The sequence below is a fragment of the Schistosoma mansoni genome, chromosome 7 (genome assembly GCF_000237925.1).
Source record: "Schistosoma mansoni strain Puerto Rico chromosome 7, complete genome".
Taxonomy (NCBI): Eukaryota; Metazoa; Platyhelminthes; class Trematoda; order Strigeidida; family Schistosomatidae; genus Schistosoma; species Schistosoma mansoni.
Window position 1 is genome coordinate 4,409,684 of NC_031501.1, and position 23,542 is coordinate 4,433,225.

At 30.8% G+C, this 23,542-nt stretch overlaps 1 protein-coding gene across 1 annotated transcript in view; it reads right to left on the reverse strand.

The window, feature by feature from the left end:
• The window catches only part of Smp_153100 (putative potassium/sodium hyperpolarization-activated cyclic nucleotide-gated channel), a gene marked incomplete at its 3' end in the record, with an annotated part of 104,042 nt that overhangs the window by 12,505 nt on the left and 67,995 nt on the right, over positions 1–23,542 (reverse strand). The window contains exons 4-8 of the mRNA XM_018798662.1: positions 16,873–16,976; positions 13,375–13,524; positions 12,433–12,651; positions 1,813–1,959; positions 334–577 (exon numbers count right to left, since the gene is read on the reverse strand). Of these exons, the coding sequence (XP_018653582.1) occupies positions 334–577; positions 1,813–1,959; positions 12,433–12,651; positions 13,375–13,524; positions 16,873–16,976 (864 nt within the window). The remainder of the gene's footprint in view (positions 1–333; positions 578–1,812; positions 1,960–12,432; positions 12,652–13,374; positions 13,525–16,872; positions 16,977–23,542) is intronic.

Below are 23,542 nucleotides of genomic sequence, written 5' to 3' on the forward strand. Positions count from 1 at the left end.
TTTATTTCACTTCAAACGTAGAAGGTGGAATTTCCTTTCATAAATCTTCTTACATTTTGTTGGCTACCTTTTAATCTACAGACTCCTTATGCACATCAGAAATAGAAAATTGCAAGTTCTATACTATGAGTTAGTTAGCAACACTATAATATTCGAAGAAACTGATACTGCGATCAAGCTTCAGAGGAAATATTGCCACTCATTCCAGCTGACAAATCTAAGAGCAAAATGAGCTTTCTAAATTCAAACGCTAGATATTACCTAAAAGACCTTTATTCACAAGTTTTTCAATGAATATAAACAAATAAAAACCATACAAGAAAGATTGTTTACCTCCGAAATAACACCCATCCGACAACCTTGTAGCTAGTATACCATCTTTAGTAATGATGTTGACAACACCTTCTTGTATGAAATACATTTTTGTGCCGTACGTTCCTTCTTTAATAATTAAATCACCGGGTTGAAATACCTCTTGTTTTAACTTAACAATAACCTCTGATACGAAATTTTGGTCGGCATTAGCAAATATTGGAACAGATGCTACTAAGGCACGACAGTTGTAATTTATAATTTGCTAAATAAATAGTAAATTGTATGCGAACACGAGAAAACACTATGTACATATATGATTTGAACAATAAAAATTTTAAAAAAATGAAAGAAGTTAGTTGAAAAAGTAATAATATTGGTTAAACTATTAACAGTTAAAGAAACGGCTAAGCTTAGAATAATATATAAGACACAATGGATAGCTTCATCATGTCCCGAGACGCAGGTTTCCATCCGAATTCTATAAATAAAGCTAAATTAACATTAATATGTCATGCTGGTTGAATACAATACGTAACGATATCAAACTGCTAATTTTATAAGGATGGGTTTTTTTAATGACGACAATTCGACATTAGAAGATTTAGTTGAAGTATCCGATATTATGGTCAATTCATAGTTTACTCTTATCATAATGTGTTACAAATTATTAGGTTTTGACCAGAATACTCCTAATGTACAACCTCATTTACGTAATCTGGTACAATTCTTGAAGTGATTGTTCTGCAGATAGCAAATATAATAACAAATATTTTGTTAGAAAGTAACATTTTATTTCCTATTTATGTGCTCCGTGTATCGTGTTTGCTTTGTATTTTTTCCTCTGAACAATATGTTCCGCTTTTATGAAGTTGGTTAGCAATCTTATGGAATTATCGAGGATAGATATACTTTACAAAGACCACTGGTTTACGGCTCATGAGATGTCGATGAAATATTTTCAGTGTAACTAGTGAACTAGAGAAATGTGTAGCCGTTTAGTGAAGAAAAAGCTATCATTATATTCTAAAAATGTTCGAATTGAATCTGAGGAACAAACGAAAAATTATAATTAAAGAATTTATCTCTGCATTGTGTGTAATTAATTTGAATGTCCGTGTTATTCAATAAGCTGTAAACATTTTTGAAAGCTGATTTAACCGCAGAAAACACAACGGCTACTTGACCAGTCACCGTTGTCTACTGTTATCTAAACAATCACAAGTTCAAATTATGGTCGACAGATTTACAAAAAATGTTTTTTAAACTTCATTTCATGTATTCAGGTAGACAGTTTATCAAGAAAAATTTAACTTGTTCACTGTATTCTGCTCAATCCTATCTTAGCTTTATCTTAAACTATACGAAGGACATCAAAAGATATTAAACTAGTGCTTATCACAAATCTATTCATTAGATTTGAAGAATTTTTGTCTAAAATAAACACTATTGAACAAAGGGAATATATGAAACCCCACATTACAAATTATAAGTACTTACTTCTCTTAGGCACTCTGATAATTCACCTAAAATTTCCTTCTCATTAAACATTTTCCCTTTATATCTATGTTCATAATAACCAGCAATACGTCTTCTTAACGCTCGAGGATATTTTTTATAAGCCATATATTCTTCAACTTGTTTTAACTGAACTCATAAAGTGTGATACAGAAAACAGTAAAATAAACAGAAGTTAATAATAATAACTCAAAGGTCAGTTCAATAAAAGTCAGTAAGTTAAATTCTTGACAAAAATTTGAATCATATACACTGTTATGGTCTGAAATATTATCGGTGTTTTTATTCGGATTCGTATGACGTAAAAATCGATGTGGCTCAAAATAAGTTCTAACAGAATGCAGCTCTTTTTTATCTGTCTTTGAAGAGTTCTATTTTTGCCTACGTTTGTTTTCCTCTTTGTTTACTCCAAGTTTTATGTTATTGTTAATATTGTCAAACTTACTCCTTTACACTTTTTGATTAGAAAATTTCCCTCTGTTGTCGCGTTATGAAATGTGGGTTGATAAACATCTGTTCCAATTGCTACTTCAGTTCTCTTTGTATGTACGGTTTGGCTTAAAAACTTTAATCTTAATTTTGATTGTACTTCTCGTCATTAATCAATATCATTTGAATGTATATTGAGGGTTAAGGCATAGGAAACATCTTTTGCTTCAGTCTTAAGATGTACAGGATTTCTGACCTGACTTATTTTGTATCTGTAAAAGAATAAGATTATATCCAACAATGATAGACAATTTTGTTTGATGTATATTGTAATGTATTTATTTGATCTGAGAATGAATGTCACAATTCGTGCTAAAAAAATTGTCACTTACAGCGGGAATTTAATCTTATTGATATAAATAAGTTCATCTTGTAACTGTAGAGAAATTAGTTGTTTATTTAGTTTAAATAAGAATGAAATTCAACTTTGTAATTAAATGAATAAAGGAATTAATGTAATCTATTTAATAAGTGATATTTTGTTCAGAAAGTACACTAATAAAATAAGCCTTTTATCATTAGAAGACAAATTGTGAATCTATGAAATAATAGAAAAGTTGGAGGGAAATAAAAGGTATTTTATTTTCAATCCGTAATTATTTTTCTAGCTTTTATTTTGATTGACCGCAGGGAATAGTTTGAATTGAGGTTCAAACTCATTTGGTCGTTTACTTTGTTCCGCGATACATATTTCTCGTCAAGGTTTTCTATTTCTAGCATAATAATAATTATTATATTAGGATTTCATGGCTATTGAAGATCATTTGCTAGTATTCGATTCTCGGATCGGATAGTTTGAGTTAATTTTCTGAAAGTTGAGAAATTATTACTGTTTAGCCTTGATTCTACGAACACAAATAGTTAGATAATTATCCGAAGCTTTACACTGGCCAGTGAAGCATGACTATAAGTATGGTCAGTATCAAGATAGTATATATAGCTAAGTTATATATTTTATTTACTTTTCAATGGTAAGTGAAGATCATCGATAGTCTATCCAATGAACATAGACTAGGATCAAAAAGCATTTTATTTTACAATATCTAGGGTGGATTAATTATACTCCATTTGAAATTCTCTTAATTTAAGATATTCTACTCATCATATAGTTCATCTTGTTCAAAACAGCTCTGGAAGTTTTTATAAGTGAGGCTGTTCAGTTGACTCATTATTTAACCCCAAATAACTTAATGAAATCGTGTAAATTGATTTTCATGAGTTAACTTCATCGGCCACTGTCTAGACAACTAATTAGTGAACAGAATACACGAACTACAACACATATTTGATATTGCCGTCAACAGAGGAGGTCGATATCCATTCAGGTATTTCGTCATTTTTTCAGTTTTCAAAATATTCACTGTAAAGTTTGATTTAAGTGAAAGTAGCTGTATTCTTTATTGCCTCATAAACACAAAAATCTCTCAACATTTTATTGAGTTCCTAAGAGATAGTAGATAAACAAATTTATGAAAGTAAATTTATGTATGCAGAATATATAGCAATTAAAATACGGGTGAATATTTCCGAATTAAGCGATATGTTGAGAATAGAGGTTAATTTGACGATAATGTTAATCTTGAGACAGAATTTATTTAAGATCCAGAATCCATTGGAGTTACTACTTGAGCAATGTACTCCTAATTCCATAGAGGATTAAATCCAGAATATGCAGATCTTCGGAAGCTCATCAAGAAAGATAAGTTCTAAATGCGAATAATCTATCCATTTATGTATGTATTTGTAAGTATTTAATAGAAGCATTGTAAATTAAAAAATCGACAGTTGTTGTCAAAACAAATCATTATTTAAATCGCTAGTATTTTATTGTGTTAGTATTTATACACGTGAAGAAAAATAAAATATTAGTCTACTTGTTATAAGTAAATACTTATTTACTAATAATACCATCACTACTATTATGCTCTCCTGAAGTTTAAATTAATAGCTTCCCTTTCCTTTCAGTAGTCTCTCAATTGTTTGACTTTAAAGTACTCAACTAATGAAGGGTAATCGGTGTTAGCTTCTAGGCTTGATCCAGGGTCAAAAATTTTATCGAGCATGTATGAAATCTAGTCATTAGGTTACTATCTCATCTTAGCATAGTTATTTAGGATTGAATAATTAAATATTTTTAATTCTTATCAGCGAGGAATATATAATATTCCAGAGATCTATGTTTCTCAAAAGACCAGACTCATCTACTTATTAAGATACACATCTGGCTGTGCTAATGAGTAATCTAGATTAGAGTCTTTGAGATGATTTCATAATTCTGTGACATTGAGCGGAAATACTTGGGTAAGGAAAAGTAAAAATCACTGTAATTAACACAAATATTCACTAATGAGATTGTTATCAATTTTTTCCTCATTTATTCTGCTCAAAAATGTACTTCTACATGCAGTAGGCAGTGACAATTTATTCGGAACAACAACGACAACTTCGTAACTAGACCAGCGAGCACAGAAAACCGAAAAAGGTATATACCATAGCTGTAAATCTAATTACCAAAAATAATTTCGAAAATATAAGATAATTGTTGTTTTTCGAGAAAGATCTCACTGAATTACTGAAATACTTTTTAGGGTTGTATAACGATTGAGAGCCGATGCAAAAACTACGTTGACGAAGGAATCAGTTCACAATTTATTGAAGTTAGAAAAATGTCCATTAGTCATTAAAATCACTAATGCTTAATCATTCAACAAATCTGTTCGTTATCAATTCAAACATTACTAATCCAACTAAAGATGAATTATCTGCGTTAAAACAGCTAAGAAATGAGAAGTCAATAGTCATTTCAAGAGTAGATAAAGGGAACATAATTGTCGTTTTAAACACACCAGACTTTGAAGAAATATCATAAGACATATTCAAGATGGTCTTTATGAGTCAATTAAAGAAAAGAAACTACGAGCTTTACTTAACAAACTCATAGCTGAAAAAGTCTCACTAGTAATGAAAATAAAATTAAGACCACCATCATGGATCCAATCGCATCCTAAAAGTTGCAATGCTTACAGATTCTATAAACCACCAAAGATTGAAAAAAACATCACTATGAACTGTAGTTGTTTTCACAAACTTACATACATTTAAAACAGAGGAATACCAAGCTAAGATACCCATATCACGTGACAAGTCGATTCACCATAAAATCGAAAACTAAACTGAATACAAGCAAAATATCAGCCCTATTCATATGAAAGATAATAACATGATGGTAAGTTTAAGGTGTTTTTTCTTTATTTATCAATGTAGCCATCAATAAACCATCGGATATTAATCTTAGTTATTTAGAATATACCCCAAGTTTACGATGCCCGTTAGGTCCTTCCAAGGTTATTGAGCGTTTGGGTCTGTATTTACGCTCTATGTTATTCAGATTCCCAAGAGGTCTTTATCGACAAAATGGTATGACAACGATTTTAACATTCGCACCGGTCGTAGAAAATTTATCCATACATTCATTGAAAACTAGTAGGATCATGGAATGAGTTACTCAACCCAGAGTTTGGTTAAGGTAATACAGAGAACACTTTATTACCATCAAGTGAATTGGTTTCGAGGAATTATTTGAATATACAAAGAATATTTCAGTATCCATTATACTAACCAAGGTGATGGAATCTATCGATGACAACCAAGCGTTTCGTGATTATTTGGTTGAAAGAAGACGAAATAATAAAAACAAAACTAGTGTCTTGTGGAAATTAAAACAGTTTAGGGATGACAACTTGCTCGTCCCACGGAGGTCATAGTTGTGTAAAATCTGGTTAACGGGAGTTGTGATCACATAACAGAAAAAGAAGACCAATAGATCGAGTTAGATTTGGATTATCGACACTTGGACGAAACAGTTCATGAAAAGAGTTTTCAAAGAAAGTTATAAAAGTGTAAGAGATACTATAGTGTGTAACCACTGAATAGAAGAACATTGTTACCATCCTATAGCGTAAAGAAACACCAGAGAAAATTAAAAGGATTCTAAATATGTACGATATTAGAGCTCATTTCTGAGCAACTGATGCCATCAGGTAGGCTTTGGTTAAAGTTGAGGATAGGTTATCGAAGGTAGAACAATAGGACATTGTCTATGAAATTAAATGTCATGAATGTGATGAGGTAAATGAGGGATTAGCTTTACAACTCTACTAACATTAACCTTTTAGGTTTCAAGTCGTAACGAATGTTCGTTGTTAAACGTTACCGTTTGTAGAAATAAATGATTGATGAAAATGAAGCGTGTAGTTAGCCGATGTTTCAAGCATTCATTCTCTTTGAATAAATGTGGTAAAGTAAGGAAAATATACACTCTCGAACAAAATTCATTCACTGAACATCCATACGCTTTACAATAGTAGCCACAATATTTTTTGATCAAGAAAAAAATAATACCTTCAGCAGATATTTCCTAAACCAGATTTCTCAACCGAGAGTATTATTTGAATTAAATTCTCATCTAGTTTCTTTAAGTGTTTGAGATTTTTACAGTTAGTTACTTTAAATTCTGTGACGTCCTAAATTATTTTGACAAGGCGACAAAATTCTTATCATGAACTGCTTGGTCAGCTCATTTAGGAATGACATTAAAAATGTTGAAATTGTGACGGATGCTGCCCACCTTTATGGAAACTTAGTATTATGGTTTCTCTTAATCATATAAATTATCTAGGTTTGCGTACTTTGTTCATGAACCTAAGATTTTTGATGGTTATCATTATCTACATGACGTATTGGTTTCCAGGTGGCTGCATTGTATTCTTATTTATTTATTTATTTAAAAAAAATATTGGTACAAAGGGGATCCAGATATATATGTGCCACATGAATCTCATTTGATTTGTGTGAGGGCTGTGATACTGCCTAGGTGCTCAAACTGAAGCAAGTGGTTTCATTAGGCGACCACACCCGGAGCCTTTGACCTAAAGGTCTGATCCAAAAGACAGTGGAGCAACGTAAGGAGATGCAGTCACGTGGTAGCCGGTGAAAAACCATTGATTCACACGATATTTGTTCTTTCAGGATCCTGGAGCCCATGTGCACCATTGGTTTGAAATCAGGGTTTTCAAACTCCCCTAGGTGGACTTTCCATGCCCACCAACCCGGTTAAAGCACCGGACATTTGCTTTTCGTCCTCTCAATTTCGTAAACAATAGTAATGCCACGAGAAGGCAGTGAGTAGGACTTCCCTGACAGAGGCTGTATACGCGTGGCCGCGTGAGAGCATTTAGAGAAGGAGAGCGGACTCTTCCCACTCTCGGCTGTACCAGGGCATTTGGGGGCAAAAAATTATTATGCGGCAGAATGAACGTTCTTCATTTGACATGATTCACTGATTTCACATCATTTAATAACATACTGAGACATACAAAATTTTACATTTTGGTAAATGAATCAAATTCGAGATAGTGATTAAATACTTCGACCTTTCCACCAAAAGACTGTACTTTTTTATTTATAACTAGTTACAATAATGATTATTATTATTAACCACAATAATAACATTACTGATAATAATATTGGTGTAGACTTAAGTACCAACAATGATCAACAGTACGCTATAGTCGTTCACAACTTATCCTTGCTTACGAAGTCCGTTTCACCTGTAGTCTAAAATAGATGAAGTTGACCTGCCTAATAATTTGTATGCTGTAATAAGTATTAACAATGTGAAGAGTCACTGGTTAAGAGGATAATGATTACTTCGTGTGTTTTAAACTTGATGTTATCACACATAAATAAGCCTTAACAGAAATATGCAAGGGTCTGTGATGACTGAACTGAACGTTCTTTCATTTTCACTCATGGTTGATTCACAGCATTGTTAATATTGCACGTGTTTATGCAGAAACGGTAATAGTTTCATACTAGAAGACTCACTCACACACTCAAACAATCAATCACACAACCAGATTTAATAATTGGTTATATATAAGTAAAGTTCTAACTGTTTCTCGTATTGAAGAAACATTGATTCGCATTTTGTTCTATAAATACAATTTGTAAATGATTGGTCTAAGAATTCTATGGACTGATCATGACAGAAACATAGTTACGGACAAATTACACTAGTTCTATTAAATTTGCTATCCAACTCATTTCACATCTTATACTCTCCATAATTTTCTATATCTACATTAATAATTTATTGATCGATATGTATTCTTTTACTACAGTTTTCGTATATTATATGGTATACCTACAATATTGGGTTAGTAGATAGTTATCACACTAACACTGTGACCCCAGTTTATTATGTATTGATGTGAAGTAGCTTAAGAAAATTTATCGATAAACACTAATGAAACGATTTTCAGACAAGTTTTGTATAAATGATTCTCAAATCATAAATTTGATAAAAATTCCACATCCAATCAAAAACAAATGCTTCTCATAAAATTCAGCTGATCAGTTCTCACATAGAAATTATTTATAACCGATTAAATAATTATTTTAGTGGATAAAGCGAGTGATGAAGGACAGATTGAATACATTTCAATAACACTTTAACCAATCAACTTCTACCATATTTCACAAGGGGGTTTTGTGGAGATTTTAGTAATTTTATATAGTTAAGATCATTAGTCAGTTGAAGCTAGACTACCATGGAAACCCTCAAAATTTATTTTTAGGAGTACCGAAAGAATAATATAATCTGTTTAGTGTCAATCGGTTAGACAGGGAGGGAGATGTAATAATTCAGTTTTCAGTATAAGTTTGTGAAGATTGTTGAATTTCATTAAAAACATGAGCCGATTAAAGGTAGATGACCATTCAGAACATGGAAGCACTGGACGGGCATTTCGTTTCATTGTTGGACTCTTCAGCGATAATGTCCTTTCATATTCGATCAAATGTTTAGTGGAATGCTAATTTATGTATAGAGTTGTATATATCCAATATGAAATAATGAAGTAGAGTGAGTGCTAAGTAAATTAATCATGTGCTCGGGAAAGTAAAATTAATGTTGAACCAAGAATAATAATAATACAGAGACATGTGAATAAAAATAAAAAGACAATAATATTTGACCAAAGTTGCATATACATTAGCAAAATCAGGTCAATCTATGGTTAAGATTACAACTGATTTATTGGCCTTGAAGTTGATCAAGGTAGGAAAGGGGTTTGAATACATTTCTTTAATACACAGTCCAAGTTTTTAATCCACATGATTATTGCTTCTGCCGTTTGAGGGCCTTAAGCCTGGCGAGTTTTTGAATTATTAATTTGAATACAAAATTGTACAAACTAGAAACAAGTTTTTGAAAAGAATATCTTTCGTTCATAAATCACGAAAGTATATACTCATTTAAGTTTGGTGCTTCCATTTATTTCCTTTAGTTTCATCAGTTACACTTATTCATGTATTTTTATGTAATCATGATTACGTCTTGACATATAAATATCTTAATTAATCTCGTATAAAATAAATCAGTAATGAATGAATGAAGAGTGAGAACAAAATTGCACAAATGTATATAAAGTTTCGAGTTATTTTTTCACTTAAAGATCTACTGGATCTGAGTTTCATATAAAAAAATACAGCACTTGCTGGTAAATTCTATGGCAAAAAACATATAGTATATTCTTTTGATACGAATTTAATTCATATAAACTTATTGTCAAAGTAAAAGCAGAATAACACGGAAGGGTAAATTCAGGTAATCTTCCTACTTTCTACTCCTATTACTGGTTTTATGTGGATGAATAATTTAGAAATACCAAGATTTAACCTTTAATGAATTATGAAAAGTATAACCTTTGTTCCTACAAATGCAACAATTTACTTTCTAGAATAAATGATTCTAGTCACGAAATTCTTCTTTATATTAGCTTTCTATTTTTCTAATGAATGATTTGCCATTTTGCTATTTTGACTGAAAATAAAATAACGAGTATTTTGTCCAAAAAAATTGGTTAGTGTGTTACGTTCTTATGATGAAGTAGAACAGCGTGCTATTCTAGCTAATTGTCAAAGCACTAGTGGTTAGAGTAGTAAATGTAGTTTCATACTGTATTAAATGTTATATTTTGAGACCTGACCATATTTTTATCTTCAAATTAGAATCTTATAAATTAGTCCATCACATTCAAATATAGTTCAGTTTAGAATGTTCTTCGAAGGTCTCTATCAGTTAAAACATTACAAACTGATATAGTGAACCAAGTTTTCAACATTTTGACTTTCTAATTCTCCTAAAAAAATAACAATTAAAAACTGTAACCTAAAGAAAAACGTTCTAATAAATTCAGATTACTAATACACAATGGTGCACTGATGCTCACTATTGTCAAGTTATCTTAGCCGCTAAGATGTAAGACGGTATTGACTACAGAAATCGATCACTGAATGGCAATCAATTTTGTGTCTTCTGATCTTAAGCATTGTCTGAGTTCTAAACAAGTGTTCATCAATCTGGTTATAAAGTTAGATTATTAAGTATTTCAGTTTACTCCGTGACTCAAAATCTTTCATGTTTTCTTAAAAATTTTAAAAGAACATATTTTGCTGCAAATCCAAACCAAAACTTTTCTAATAAAGTATACATTAAAAAAAACGTCACAATAAACTGTTTTGGTGACAGAAATATCTTACTTGATCTACATTGCAACTAAGTTGAACTGAAAACAAAAGTGTTACGCTCAGACTGTCTAAAGTGAATGGCGTACTTCAGGAAAATGAATTCCGCTAATTTTATGGTTTCATGATAATAATTTATCAGGGAAATACTAGTGGACGTTTTGGTAAATATAATATTTGTTGAATATAAAATATTTTAACGACTTTTATAACTAGTCTGAGTTACTGACAGAATTATGTAACCAATAAAAGTAGGATGTTCGTATTACAGCCTTTTGTTTGAGTGTGTCATAACTAGGAAAATATTCAGCTTAAGACGGTGAAGAAAACAGTCTGACCGATTGAATAATATGAAGACTTAGAAAACTAAAATCAACATATTCTAGTGAGTTAACTAAATACTATCGATCCAAATACATGTAACGATCCATTTTCTTCTTAAAGCTGGGACAATTAACAATGTCAGTAGGCTTGCTAGTAATTTTTTTTAATAAAGAATTTCCATTAACTAAACACCTATTCAAAATGAAAAACCATTTAAAAAATGCAGAAATGCATGACAAAACATTATGTGCAGAGTTATATTTGATATAATTGAAATTTAACTAATTCTAATATTTCCTTCAGGAGTCTTGTTAGGATTTCTCAAAGTAATAATCAAAATCGAAATTATTAAAGCGTATATAATGCTTAGAAACAAATCTACACTAAAAAATTGTTCGTTCATATTCAAGCGCTGATTTTGTAAGATAAGAAAAAAATGAATCGGTAAGATATGAAATAATATGAATGATAAAAATAATTTCTTAATAGAAAAAATAATAGGTGTATATGTGTGCATATTATTATTGATTAAAATTTAGGTAATAAACGAAGTCTTTTTCTACCATCAAGGATGTATCATTTGCTTGGTTTATAGAAAACTAATTGTACTAATTAAAATTTTTTAGATCGTCGAAGTGTTTGTTGAACAGAAAACGTCAGATACATGATTGAAATGCTGAATATTAGAAAAGAATTTTCGATAGTAACATGCTGCGGATAACACAAACAGTTTAAATAGACACAAAATTTGATTATTCAACAATTACCAGTTGCCAAGTGGTGGTTAATTTCATCTCACTTTCTCTCTTCAGGCTATTCTGAGCAGCCCACACATACAGTGCGTTTGCTGTAAACCTATTTAACCCATATTTATTCTGATTATTGCTATCACAATTTCACTGAACCTATACACTTATTCAAGTTAACACTACATATTAGTCATCTATACATTATCAATTCTATATCATTTTACAAACAATCCTGAATTCACATTCTATAATTTTAAATGATGTGTTTTGCCTGGCCACTTTTTGGTTTAATAATTTGGATAAAGAATTGCTGAGACTGAAGAGAATTTATTGAAAAGTGTATTCTTAAACCATATAGCTACATCTTAATATGATGAGGATTGTTAAACAGTTAACATAGTATGCTATACCTATATCTAGGATAAAATTCATCAATTTCTGGGAAACCTACCATCTCTCGATATTTACGTTTAGATGCATCAAATGATTGTATCAGTGCCGCGGCATGACCAACAAATAGAGCGTAACATGTAGCACCTGTCATCATACTTATAATAGTAATCCATGCTTCTGGCAATGTACTTGGAGGATAACGCCCATAACCAATAGACAGCATGTGTGATAGTGCTTTAAACAAAGCCCATGTATATTGTTCAAACCAATAAGCATTCTTTAAAGTAAAAAAAATCAAAGGTTAACTATTAGTGGTTTTAGGTACTCAAGTCTTACTTTGAGAATAAATAGGTTCGATAATCGCCATCTAGCCTAATTTCCTGACTTTTATTTTTTCAAATTCAAGTTCATTCTTTTTCATGACTATACTTTTCATGCTATTTTGACTACTAATCGACTAATTTGTGTTTATCCATGCTATTTACATTCCTTATTTGAAAGATCCTTAGCAACATAATTACACATTAACTATCCACATCATTTATATTTTCAACGGTTACGAATCTTGGAGACAAGAATTTGTTATGTTTCATGCAGTTTATCTATGGCTAATATGCTAACTGTCCTTCAAACTTTACGGTGGTTAGTGATTTAGAAAACACTTTGTGGTATTCCATAAGATAGGCAAAAGTAAAGCAGATGTTGTAAGTTTGTCAACGATCCAATAAGGCATACACTTCATATTAAGGAAAGCAAATTCATTAACTTCTCAAGACCATTAGATAGCTTTCTGATCTTATTCATCACCTGAATCTCCACTCTAATGATGTGATCGAACCACTGAAGTCTACATCCTTGATTTTAACCAGAAATGTGATAATATGAATGTCCTTTTACCATTTCATTTTTGAATACAACGTGTTATAAGCAAAGTTATTATAAGCTGTAGAATTCGTAATTTCCCGTTAACAAATCAACAATATTTGATTTTATTACTTACTTGTAATCTTGCTTTACTGACCCAACTGTCTACTGGAAAATCCATCAACATTGGTACAAGAAATTGTAAGCATGCATTCCAATGGCCCAATATTAGCATAATTAGGACTAGATTACATATTCCCATAAATTTACTTGCAATATTGATAAACTCAAATAAATGAGAAAATATATGAAAATGATATTTTTCATGTAAGAAAATAATATACATGATGCTTTACGAAAAACGTAATGGGGGTTTACAGATGGGTTTATTTAATTCATTAGGAATGAAAGCGAAACTTGAAAAATACAATCCAAATTATTTAATCATCCCCTAATTAGAAGTGCATTGCGAATTTATCTGATCATTCTTTCATCATTAATAAACAGAGTTGAGTGGACTGAGCAATGTATTCATGATCACGTTTAATTATTATGTCACTTGGTATGGGTGTTTGCGATAGATTAAAACGACAATGTTTATGTACAGAGTAATTTTTGTGGTTAAATAAATAGTTATTTGAACAAAGAATTATCCAACAGTTAAGTGATATCGTTGTAAGCAACCAGAAGAATATACAATCCGGTAACCAACCAAGTAGATTGATCATCATTATGCAAATTATAAATAGATTAATATAATTTCAGCATTGCAGTTGTGCGAAATTACTTAATTTACTAAAATTATATTTCATTAGGAGTTAATTGAATAGCTGAGTAATTCAGTTTCTATTACTTATGTACGGCTACGATTATCAGCACACCAAAGTGGGTGTGAAATATATTTACAATATATTTAATCATCTCAGTAAGTAGATTCAGTTATTTATCAAGCATGAAGTAATTTATTTTATGAAACTACAAGTAAACTATATTTGAAAATGATGAAAGTTGATATTTTGTTTTCGGAAGCTCTTTATCGAAAATACTAAGTTCTAAGCTGTCGAAACATATTGGTACTTATTAGTATAGGTTCATGATTTCCTGTATTTGATATTAAGAATTGTAATTGTTCAGTCTCAGTTACCATATATAAATCCTGAGTAACTTACTTAGAGTTACGTCACAAGTTTTAGTACATTTTGTATGTAGTTGGCAGAGAGATTCTGATTCGCTCTATTAACCCCATTTAAAACTCGTCACTTGCATACGCCATGACCTCTCTGTTTATGCCAGCACTGAGAGACTGATCGCAGCTTCAAATGTTAACAACGGGAAATTATAAACCATTATTAATACCTTTGTACTTATTGAACAAGTTAATGGTCAGCTAAACTCAGTGGTTTGATAGATATATAACGTTGGACTCTGCAAGCGTTAGGTATCGGATTTGAGACTCATTATAAACATCAACTCCGGAATGCAAGTACACCCAACTGACGTGTTCAAGATAACAGGAGATGAGCATCCTAATTTGAACTGACAGATATATTTACACATATTATCAGCACTTAATTTAGTATGTTTTAATGAAGTTTCAAATGATTCGAATGGAATATTTCAACTATAAATTGAAGAAATGATGTAAAACTATTGTTTCGTAGAAACATTGTGAGGAGGTTACAATTGGTTCAAAAGATTTTCTGTACAAACTAACACTTACAAATTATACAGTTTTATAAATAAAATATACTGTTTTTCTATGTCAAGTATGTTTAGGTTTCATATTTGAATCATATCCCACTTTTCTTCGATACAATATATACTGTTTTAGATTATACACCTCGTATAAACTTTTTGTACAAATCAAAATGACCTCATACAGGTTAACATTTTATGGGCTACTGAATTACAATGGTTTTATTCGAACATTCAGTTCGTAAGAATGTTAGTTTTTTTAAAATATTACAAGCCAGTGTATTGGGATATTCTAAAGTAGTTAAATTTTAAGTAATTTGTTTGGAAATGTTGGATAAGATGTGTAGCTTAGATGAATGATTTTAGTGGTGTTGCACCTTTTGAACTGGATGCACTAATTGTAAAGCTTTTACTATCATTCCGAACAAGCATTTTAGAACGTAATTCACGTATGACTGGGCTTTTTAATTACTCCAACAGTGACAAGTTATTTTGCTTTGATAAACTCTTTTCAAGCTTATCGCAGTTTACTTATACTTGAGCTTTCATTGGGTGTTTCGTTCTCTTGAGGATGTTAATTTTTTATAAGTATGCTAGTCTGTCCCTTTTTTATTAGTTGAAGTTTAGTTTGGAGATTATTGAGCAATATTAGAATTATTACTCAGAAGTAGTGTAAAAGATTATTGTAGAAGTAATAACGAACTCTGAGAGTATTTCAGGGTTTGTTGTCCCGTCTATCTTAAAGACTCTTCATATTTCCAGACTTTTATTTAGAGAACTGTATAAATTGCCGCTATCATAAATATTAGTGAGATAAATCTAGTGAGAAAACTATGACATTTCATGCTAAAAATTCTATGTTATGATACTAGCACTAGTGAAAGGTTCAATTCTAACTAGGGTATTTGTCAATACAATTTACCTATAATTTCAACAATATATTTATACTATCTAAATTCACTGAAACTCGCTAATGAAAGAAGTTACCATTGAAGTGATAGTGTTGTTATTAATCATGTAATACAAAACACTTTAATGTATAAAAAAGCCGTAGTTTAGACTTCAAATAATCATTTAATAATGTAATGTAATGGATTTTCCTTATCAACTTAGTAACTTATAATTATGCACATAAACATTCTGAATTATTTAAAACATGAGTTTGATTGCTTCTATGAAACAGAATAACTCTTATTATGCTAGCTGAATAAAATTCCGACTACCTTCATAGATTGATTATGTACAATGCCGGAGTAAATGGATGCAATTCGATCAAAGAGTACTAAAGTACAGTAGGAAGGACATTATTAAAGACAGTAGGAAATATGAAATTAGTTTTTTAATCGGGAGCCAGCGAGAGGATCAATATAATCTGATTTTGCGTTAAGTTGTCTTCAAGAAAATCTCTATACTATTATCTTGGAAATATCGGTGGCTAGTTTCGAAATGAGTTTCTGAAGTTCTGATGAAAAGCAGTAACTATTTGCACATATCTAAAATGTGAAACAACTACTGTACTGAATGATAGTCACGTACATATCATAATGTAACTAAGAAATATAGACTATTCGTTTAACACTCAGCCATTTGTGTATATCGAGGTTTCTTTTAAATTTTGTAGTCATACGTTTGAACTAGTGTGAAGTCTTGTGTGTTCACTTTTAAAGGGTATCAAGTAGGATAAAACATCTGCATAGTGCTCATAGGTTTTTAGGGCTTTGTAGCTGATGTCAGCAGGTGAATAAGCAACTTCAACTTGATCAAGATTTACAGAACCTTATCTTGGAAACGATAATGTGTTTGATTAATCAGTTTTATAAAAAGTGCACTAGCTGTAAGATTATTTATTAAAAAATATAAAGGCTTTGGAAATTTTAGAAGAGATTGATTATCTACAAAATTCTGTTCAGTAGTGAAATCAAAGGGACTTGGCGACGACACTTACTTCTTCCCACTGTGTTATATAACGAACTAGACGCGAAAGACGAAGAAGCCTTAATAAACTCAGGAGTTTCGCTAATCGCAGTATTCGTAACGCACGACCTATCAACAAACAAAGGTAAAGCAAATTGAGAATCGTTTACAATAGAAAATACTTAAGTTGCTAGGTTGTTTGTGTTCAGATTTGTTTAATTATCATCTTAACCTAGTTTTAAAATATGTTACTCTTCAATAAAATATTTTTGGAAAAGTCATGTTCAATCCTTTATTCTTTCATGGTCTTAGCAGCCCCTTGAATTTTACGAATTCTAAGAGCTGACGATTCAATCCTTTTTTCATTTACAATTGAAAACTTCAAATACATCAAAATAACACCCTTCCATTTATAAATTATTCTGTTCAATGATTGAAACTCCTTGATAGTAAAGAAACACCAGAGAAAATTAAAAGGATTCTAAATATGTACGATATTAGAGCTCATTTCTGAGCAACTGATGCCATCAGGTAGGCTTTGGTTAAAGTTGAGGATAGGTTATCGAAGGTAGAACAATAGGACATTGTCTATGAAATTAAATGTCATGAATGTGATGAGGTAAATGAGGGAAAACGTCCAGGTTGTTGACTGTGGAGTTGAAGAGGTACAAACAATGTTTGAAGCATGTTCCTAAATTCTCAGTTAACCACAAGAATCTTGAGAATAGATCTTGAATATTACCACACTCAATAGAAACAGGGGAAAAATGAACTTCGGACTAACCATGATCCATCAGAGAGGATTTTGGGCGTTTAAAGACAGGAGTAACAATAAAACGTCTGTGGTTTGACTTGCATATTCTTACCTAACAACGTACTAAGGAAAATGTTTTCATACTTTTCCTCTTGCTGTCTTTAAACCTGTTGTTGTTGGCAATGAGATCATGCGTGTCGCTCGTTGTAGCCAACCCATTTGTGCAACATATAGAATCAAATATTTTCACCAATGATATTCAACTGCGAATCTGGCTCAGATAGTTGGATGATACTTTTGTCGTCATGACGAAGACTCTCCTACGAACTTTTCCTAAACTGCTCAATAGATTTCGAGGGAGATAATGAACACAGTGAGCTATCATTTTCAGACTGCTTAGCTTAAAAGAAATCTGAATGTAGCTCTAAATATAACTATCTGCTGAAAACCAGCACACTAGAATCGTTATATCGACTTCGATTTAGCACATCCATTCAGTTCAAAAATCTCTCTAGCCCTAAATCCCTTTAGAAGAGCAAACAAGATCATTACATCTGTAGAGGATAAGAAAGAGCCACTGAAACATATAATTAAAGTCTTACAATTTAATAATTTTCCAAGGAATACAATTAAAAATGCAATAAACTGAAACGATTTACTGCTAGATAATAGTTCAAATGAAATATCATGGATTAGTACTGTAATTTAACCATACCGCTATGCTACAATAAAACTCGAAATAGCCCTTAATAGAAAAGAGAGCTTTATTATCCATCCGACTTGGACTTTCTGTCTGAGCTACTATGTCGGATCAGATTCATTTATCTTTGATCCCATGACCCTATACATACAACAAGCATCATTACACAAGCTATTACTGTGATTTGGTTGTTGAATATGAAGTGTTTTTTAGGTAGTTTTTATTATTTTTCTGAAGCTTAAGCTTTTTGTAATTACCTAATTTTAATTTTCACGGATTGTGTCTTCTGCACACTCAGTACTCGATTTCTGCCAAACTATTTATTCAAATTTCAACAGAATTTTTTTGTAAAGTATTGGTGAAAACCTACAATTTTTAAAATTTCATTTAACTAATTTTGTGTTTGAGGGAAAAAAACAAGAGCTCAACCTGGTTAAATGAAATTGTCACAGATTAAGATCAACTTTTTTGCTTAGAGGGTATGTGAATAACGTGAATATTCTTCGTCTTAGCATTTTGAACACTGTGTGTTTGTATGATAAGTTCTTGTTTGATTTCGTTATTTTTAATCAAAAGTTATATCTGATTAGAGAAACAGAGAAAGAAAATAATAATAAAGTCAGTATAGAATTTATTCTCATTTACTTGACCGATATTACATGGTTTTCGTGTATTTCAACTGACGCTGAAGTAATTGAGACAAGATGTCAGATTAGTAGAACAAACGGAATATATTTTTTAAATCAGATTAACAAAGCAAGAGAGGGAGATCATAATGGCAAACTTGAGTAAGTTGAGTGTTGAGTATCTTTCAAAATAAAATTGTGAAATAAATAAATTTCAATTTAATTCAGATAGATTGCAGAAATAAATGTCTGGTTTGGATGTCAAGAATGAACCCTGATAGTCACGTTCCAGTTTCAATAGTTAGTGAATGACTTGCGTAAATTCAAACCCTACAGTCATTTAAAGATTGGATGAATTTTAACTATTTTTAGTTTTATTTTGAATATTTTCTATTAAAATGTGTTTTTTGTTACATAGAATAACTTCTTTCATTAGTTACTTATTCTGTTTTTCGATTTGGGGTTTCATATTAGTAATTTAGTTTTTCTTAAGTAATTATCGCTCAGCCATATCAATCATATCTATGAAGGTGATCTATCACGATATACGCAATTCGTGCAGATCTTGATCCATTGAATTGTCATTAATTTGTTTTATCTTAATTATTTACAAAAAATAAGGAATTGTAATGGATATATCCAATTTTATTATGAATTTCTATAAATAGCTCTTAAGTTACACCTTTAGAAATTGTAGAATCGCAGAAAGTCTGAGACTAGGTTATTTTATAAAATGAAGGTTGAATCTTTTAGGAAATTTAGAAAACATTCTTTTAAAAATTGACGAAGCATACAATTTTCGATAAATTAGTGACTGATTCATTCAATTTTGTGATATATGACTTGGTGATTCATGTCGTACTTTGCAATACAGTCAGTATTGCAGTTCATTTTGTTATAAGTAACTTAGCTTGAGACAGCTGGATCTTTATGCTGTACTAGTTGGTACTAGTCAACAAGATTTACCTTCTATCTTGTAGGAGGTAATATTCTACGCGTAATTTCAGCATGCGTCACCGTGTATCATATTCAGGGACTGAGATATTGAAACAAATTAATCATTGAGTGGTAAGCAGTTAAACAATTTGATGGGTATTAACTATAAAAAGATGTAAGTAATCAATCTAAAATATTACCTGAAGGTTTATATTTATTTAGTGATAGAAATATTTTCAGTCCGTATTAAAAATAACTTAGTTTCCTAGTAATTCAAACTCCATGTAGGTGCTGCATTTTAAACCGTTTTTGAAGTTGTTCCACTAACAACAATATAAGCTAGTGTACTTTATTATCTGAGCCATATTGCTTACTTACGTAACCTTTAGCCTCAAGTTTATTTCAAAAGAATGTCCAGCTATCTACCTTGTATTTTATTTCATTTTGGAAATATGTTTTTTCATATTGGTTGGCGACATAAAGATATTACACGACGAATTTTTGTAAGATAAACAAGCTCTCTGAAATCTGTAAAAAAATTACAGAATATGCAATTGTTGGTACATTTCATATCTAGAGTATCTTTTGTCAACTTCATCACACAGTTGTTAGTTATATTGCAATAAAAAAATAAACAAAAGTTACGCATTTGATATGAATATATAAAAATTAGTTTGAAAGCATAGTTCACCAATAATGTCAAAATGATTGGTGATTCGGAAATTCAGTTTTATTCTAATCATTTCATCCTTGACTTTTACTATGAATTATACCGAATGGTATTAATAGTGTATGGGGTTCATTTGTAAGTATGCTTTTGTAGTTAATTATAAAACAATATTATTCATTACATTTATTTGTTATTTGTTTGAAGAAATGTCGTGTATGGTAGTTTTATAATGGATAGATACTTCATAGTCTTTCTGTCTATTCTACAGTAATCAAATTAGAGCTAATTTAGTGTTGCCATTGTATTGGTTGTTTGAAACTTCCCATTGATGTTTGATGTTGATTATATGACCGATTCACTGTACGTATAAACATTCACACTCCCATCATATCATTTTACATTACCATTTCCCATCAACTGAGTGTAGGGTAACAGCCAAATATCTCACCTAAACACTATGGTCGCAATCGTTGAGTGTGTTTTTTAATGTTTAAAAGGAGAATTTAAGGATTAGTAGTTTTAGAAGGCCAAAAACATTTTCACATTGTTCACCAATGTTCGCCAAAGTCATGGATCAATAAAACATATAACTCATTATCAATTGTTATTCTGTAATCCGTGTACAAGTAAAAGCAAATTATTGAATTTATAATAACTTTGGTCTAACCAACTTGTTGATCACAATAATAAACCCAATCATTTTGTTCAGCTACATAATTTTCCATTGGTTCAAGAATGATTGTTGAGTTAGATTAAATAAGATATACCCAAAAGCATGTTAGTTACATAATTCGAAGATAAACACCAGAAGAGAGTGTTGAACAATAGCACAACTGCTATTTTCAAGACTCTGTCCGGTATATAAGTGCCAAGTACCCTATACTGTTTTTGTGTTTTGGCGCTTGTCGTATTATATATAGAAATACTTCGAATCTATGGATTTATCAAGAGTTTCTGTTATTGCTTCCAGGAAGGGAACTGTAAACGTTTATTTTATGAAGCCCATTGGTGAAAAAGTTATAGTGTTATGACGTAAACTGGAAAATTTGTTAAATTATAATTAACTTCAAAAATTTCGCACACATAGTTCCCTTTATCACCTTGGAGAGAGTAAGAACAAAGATGTGAGTAGAATAAGATGAATCCATTTTATTTCGTTTTGTTAGCGTCAACTGCTTATAAACTGTTGTGTTATAAGTCATAGTTACATAATGGGTTTAAATTACTTACAGGAAACAGTTTAGTTGCCAGTTACTTTGTCTTCAAATGAAATAAAATAGACTCATGTTATTCTACTCAAATCTTTGTTCAAATTCTAAAATATTGAACAATATATCAGACTTAAGAAACATCTGTGATAAGAACACGTTTAATAGAAATAAAGTCGGCATAAAAGTTGTTGTTCATAGAACCGATATAGACAGCCACTTTATATGTTAACAACGGACATGAGTAAGGTATCCAATCTCATCTGTCCGCTATATATTGTTAATGTACTCGTTTAGACATGTAGGTAAATCAGTCGTTCTGTAGCTATGATATGTACGTAATAAAGTGTAATAAAAAAATTCTGAATGCTATAATAATCTCGATGCATTTGATTTAAATAGGTATGTTGAGCGGTTGAATATATATTTTATATAATCATATAATTTGTTATTTGTCGCAAGATGCCTTTAGAGGTGAGTTGTCTAATTGCTATTTACGGAATATTTTATACCTGGTGTTCATTTTGATTAGGTTTTTTTATTGGAATTTCCGTTTCATAGAGTAATTTACTGAATCGGCATATATTTGAAGTAGATAAATTTGCTCGTCAGAGTAAAAAAATATATTACTCAGTATTCATCTAATTTTATTAATCTTATTAAAACGAGAAAGATTTGAATTAGGGATTTATTAAAGTTATTTTGTCAAGTAGTTGGATTTTAGGAAGTAAACTGGGTTTCTAACCAATCTAATGTAAATAAACTGCAAGTGGTTTATGTTATTGATTGATTTCAGCCAAGCATGTGTTGAAATAACATGAGGTAGTGGACAGTTATTTAATCCTAGTCCATAATTAGTAAGAAATCTAACGCCGTACAGATAAGTTTCCTAATAATAGTGTGAGGTCCAGTGAATTAAATTTCCAGCTTCAATCATCTAGTAATATTTGTGAAAATTTTCGACTAACATTGATAGGTAGCTTGTTTCACTTTTGAGATGGTTGAACTTTACAATCCACGGTTCACCACTATATGTTCAAGGGTTTTTATCACTAGTGAATTCCTAACTGTTACTATTCTAAAGGGATCTTTCACTGATTTAACGAACTAGTATTATTTATATTCTAATTAAACAGTTTTTGTAATACTTCCACCCTAGTGAACGGTTTTCTAGTTCACTAAATAGAGAAGTAAATCACTTATCAACTTGACGTTTTGATGATGAATGTTCTTGTTCAGAACTTTCTTTATTTTCTATGTTTTTAAATGCCTTTACATTTGTGGACATTATGTTAACATGTAATTTTTATTGAAGTAAAACTTATTGATGAAAACAAACTAATTTTATTTTTTAATTGCTCTGAACTTTTAAACAGCCTATGGCCCATATGAAAATGAAATATGAAATGTGGTTTAACATTACAATTAATGAATTTTTTCACATATTACATAAATTTCCAGCTGGATTAGCTGTGAGGAATCTAGAACATAATATGAGAATTCCTATTTAATACATTTTGATCGTTTTCCATCAAGTCGTTAAGTAGGCTTATTAAAAATGTGTTGTGTTTTATTCATCCTTTGAAATTTAGGTCTACCGACAATAGGGTAACGTCTACTGATTAGGACAATCTTCCTAATGCAAACGCAATGCAGAGATATTCTTTTAATGAAGCTTTTATTGTCAGAAATATATTTGCATCGAACTACCCATATCGAGATCGATGTATAGTGATGAATAATTTAGCCAGATATGTTAATTTTACTTTGGAAACTAAGCTAACAATATACTTTTTAAAGC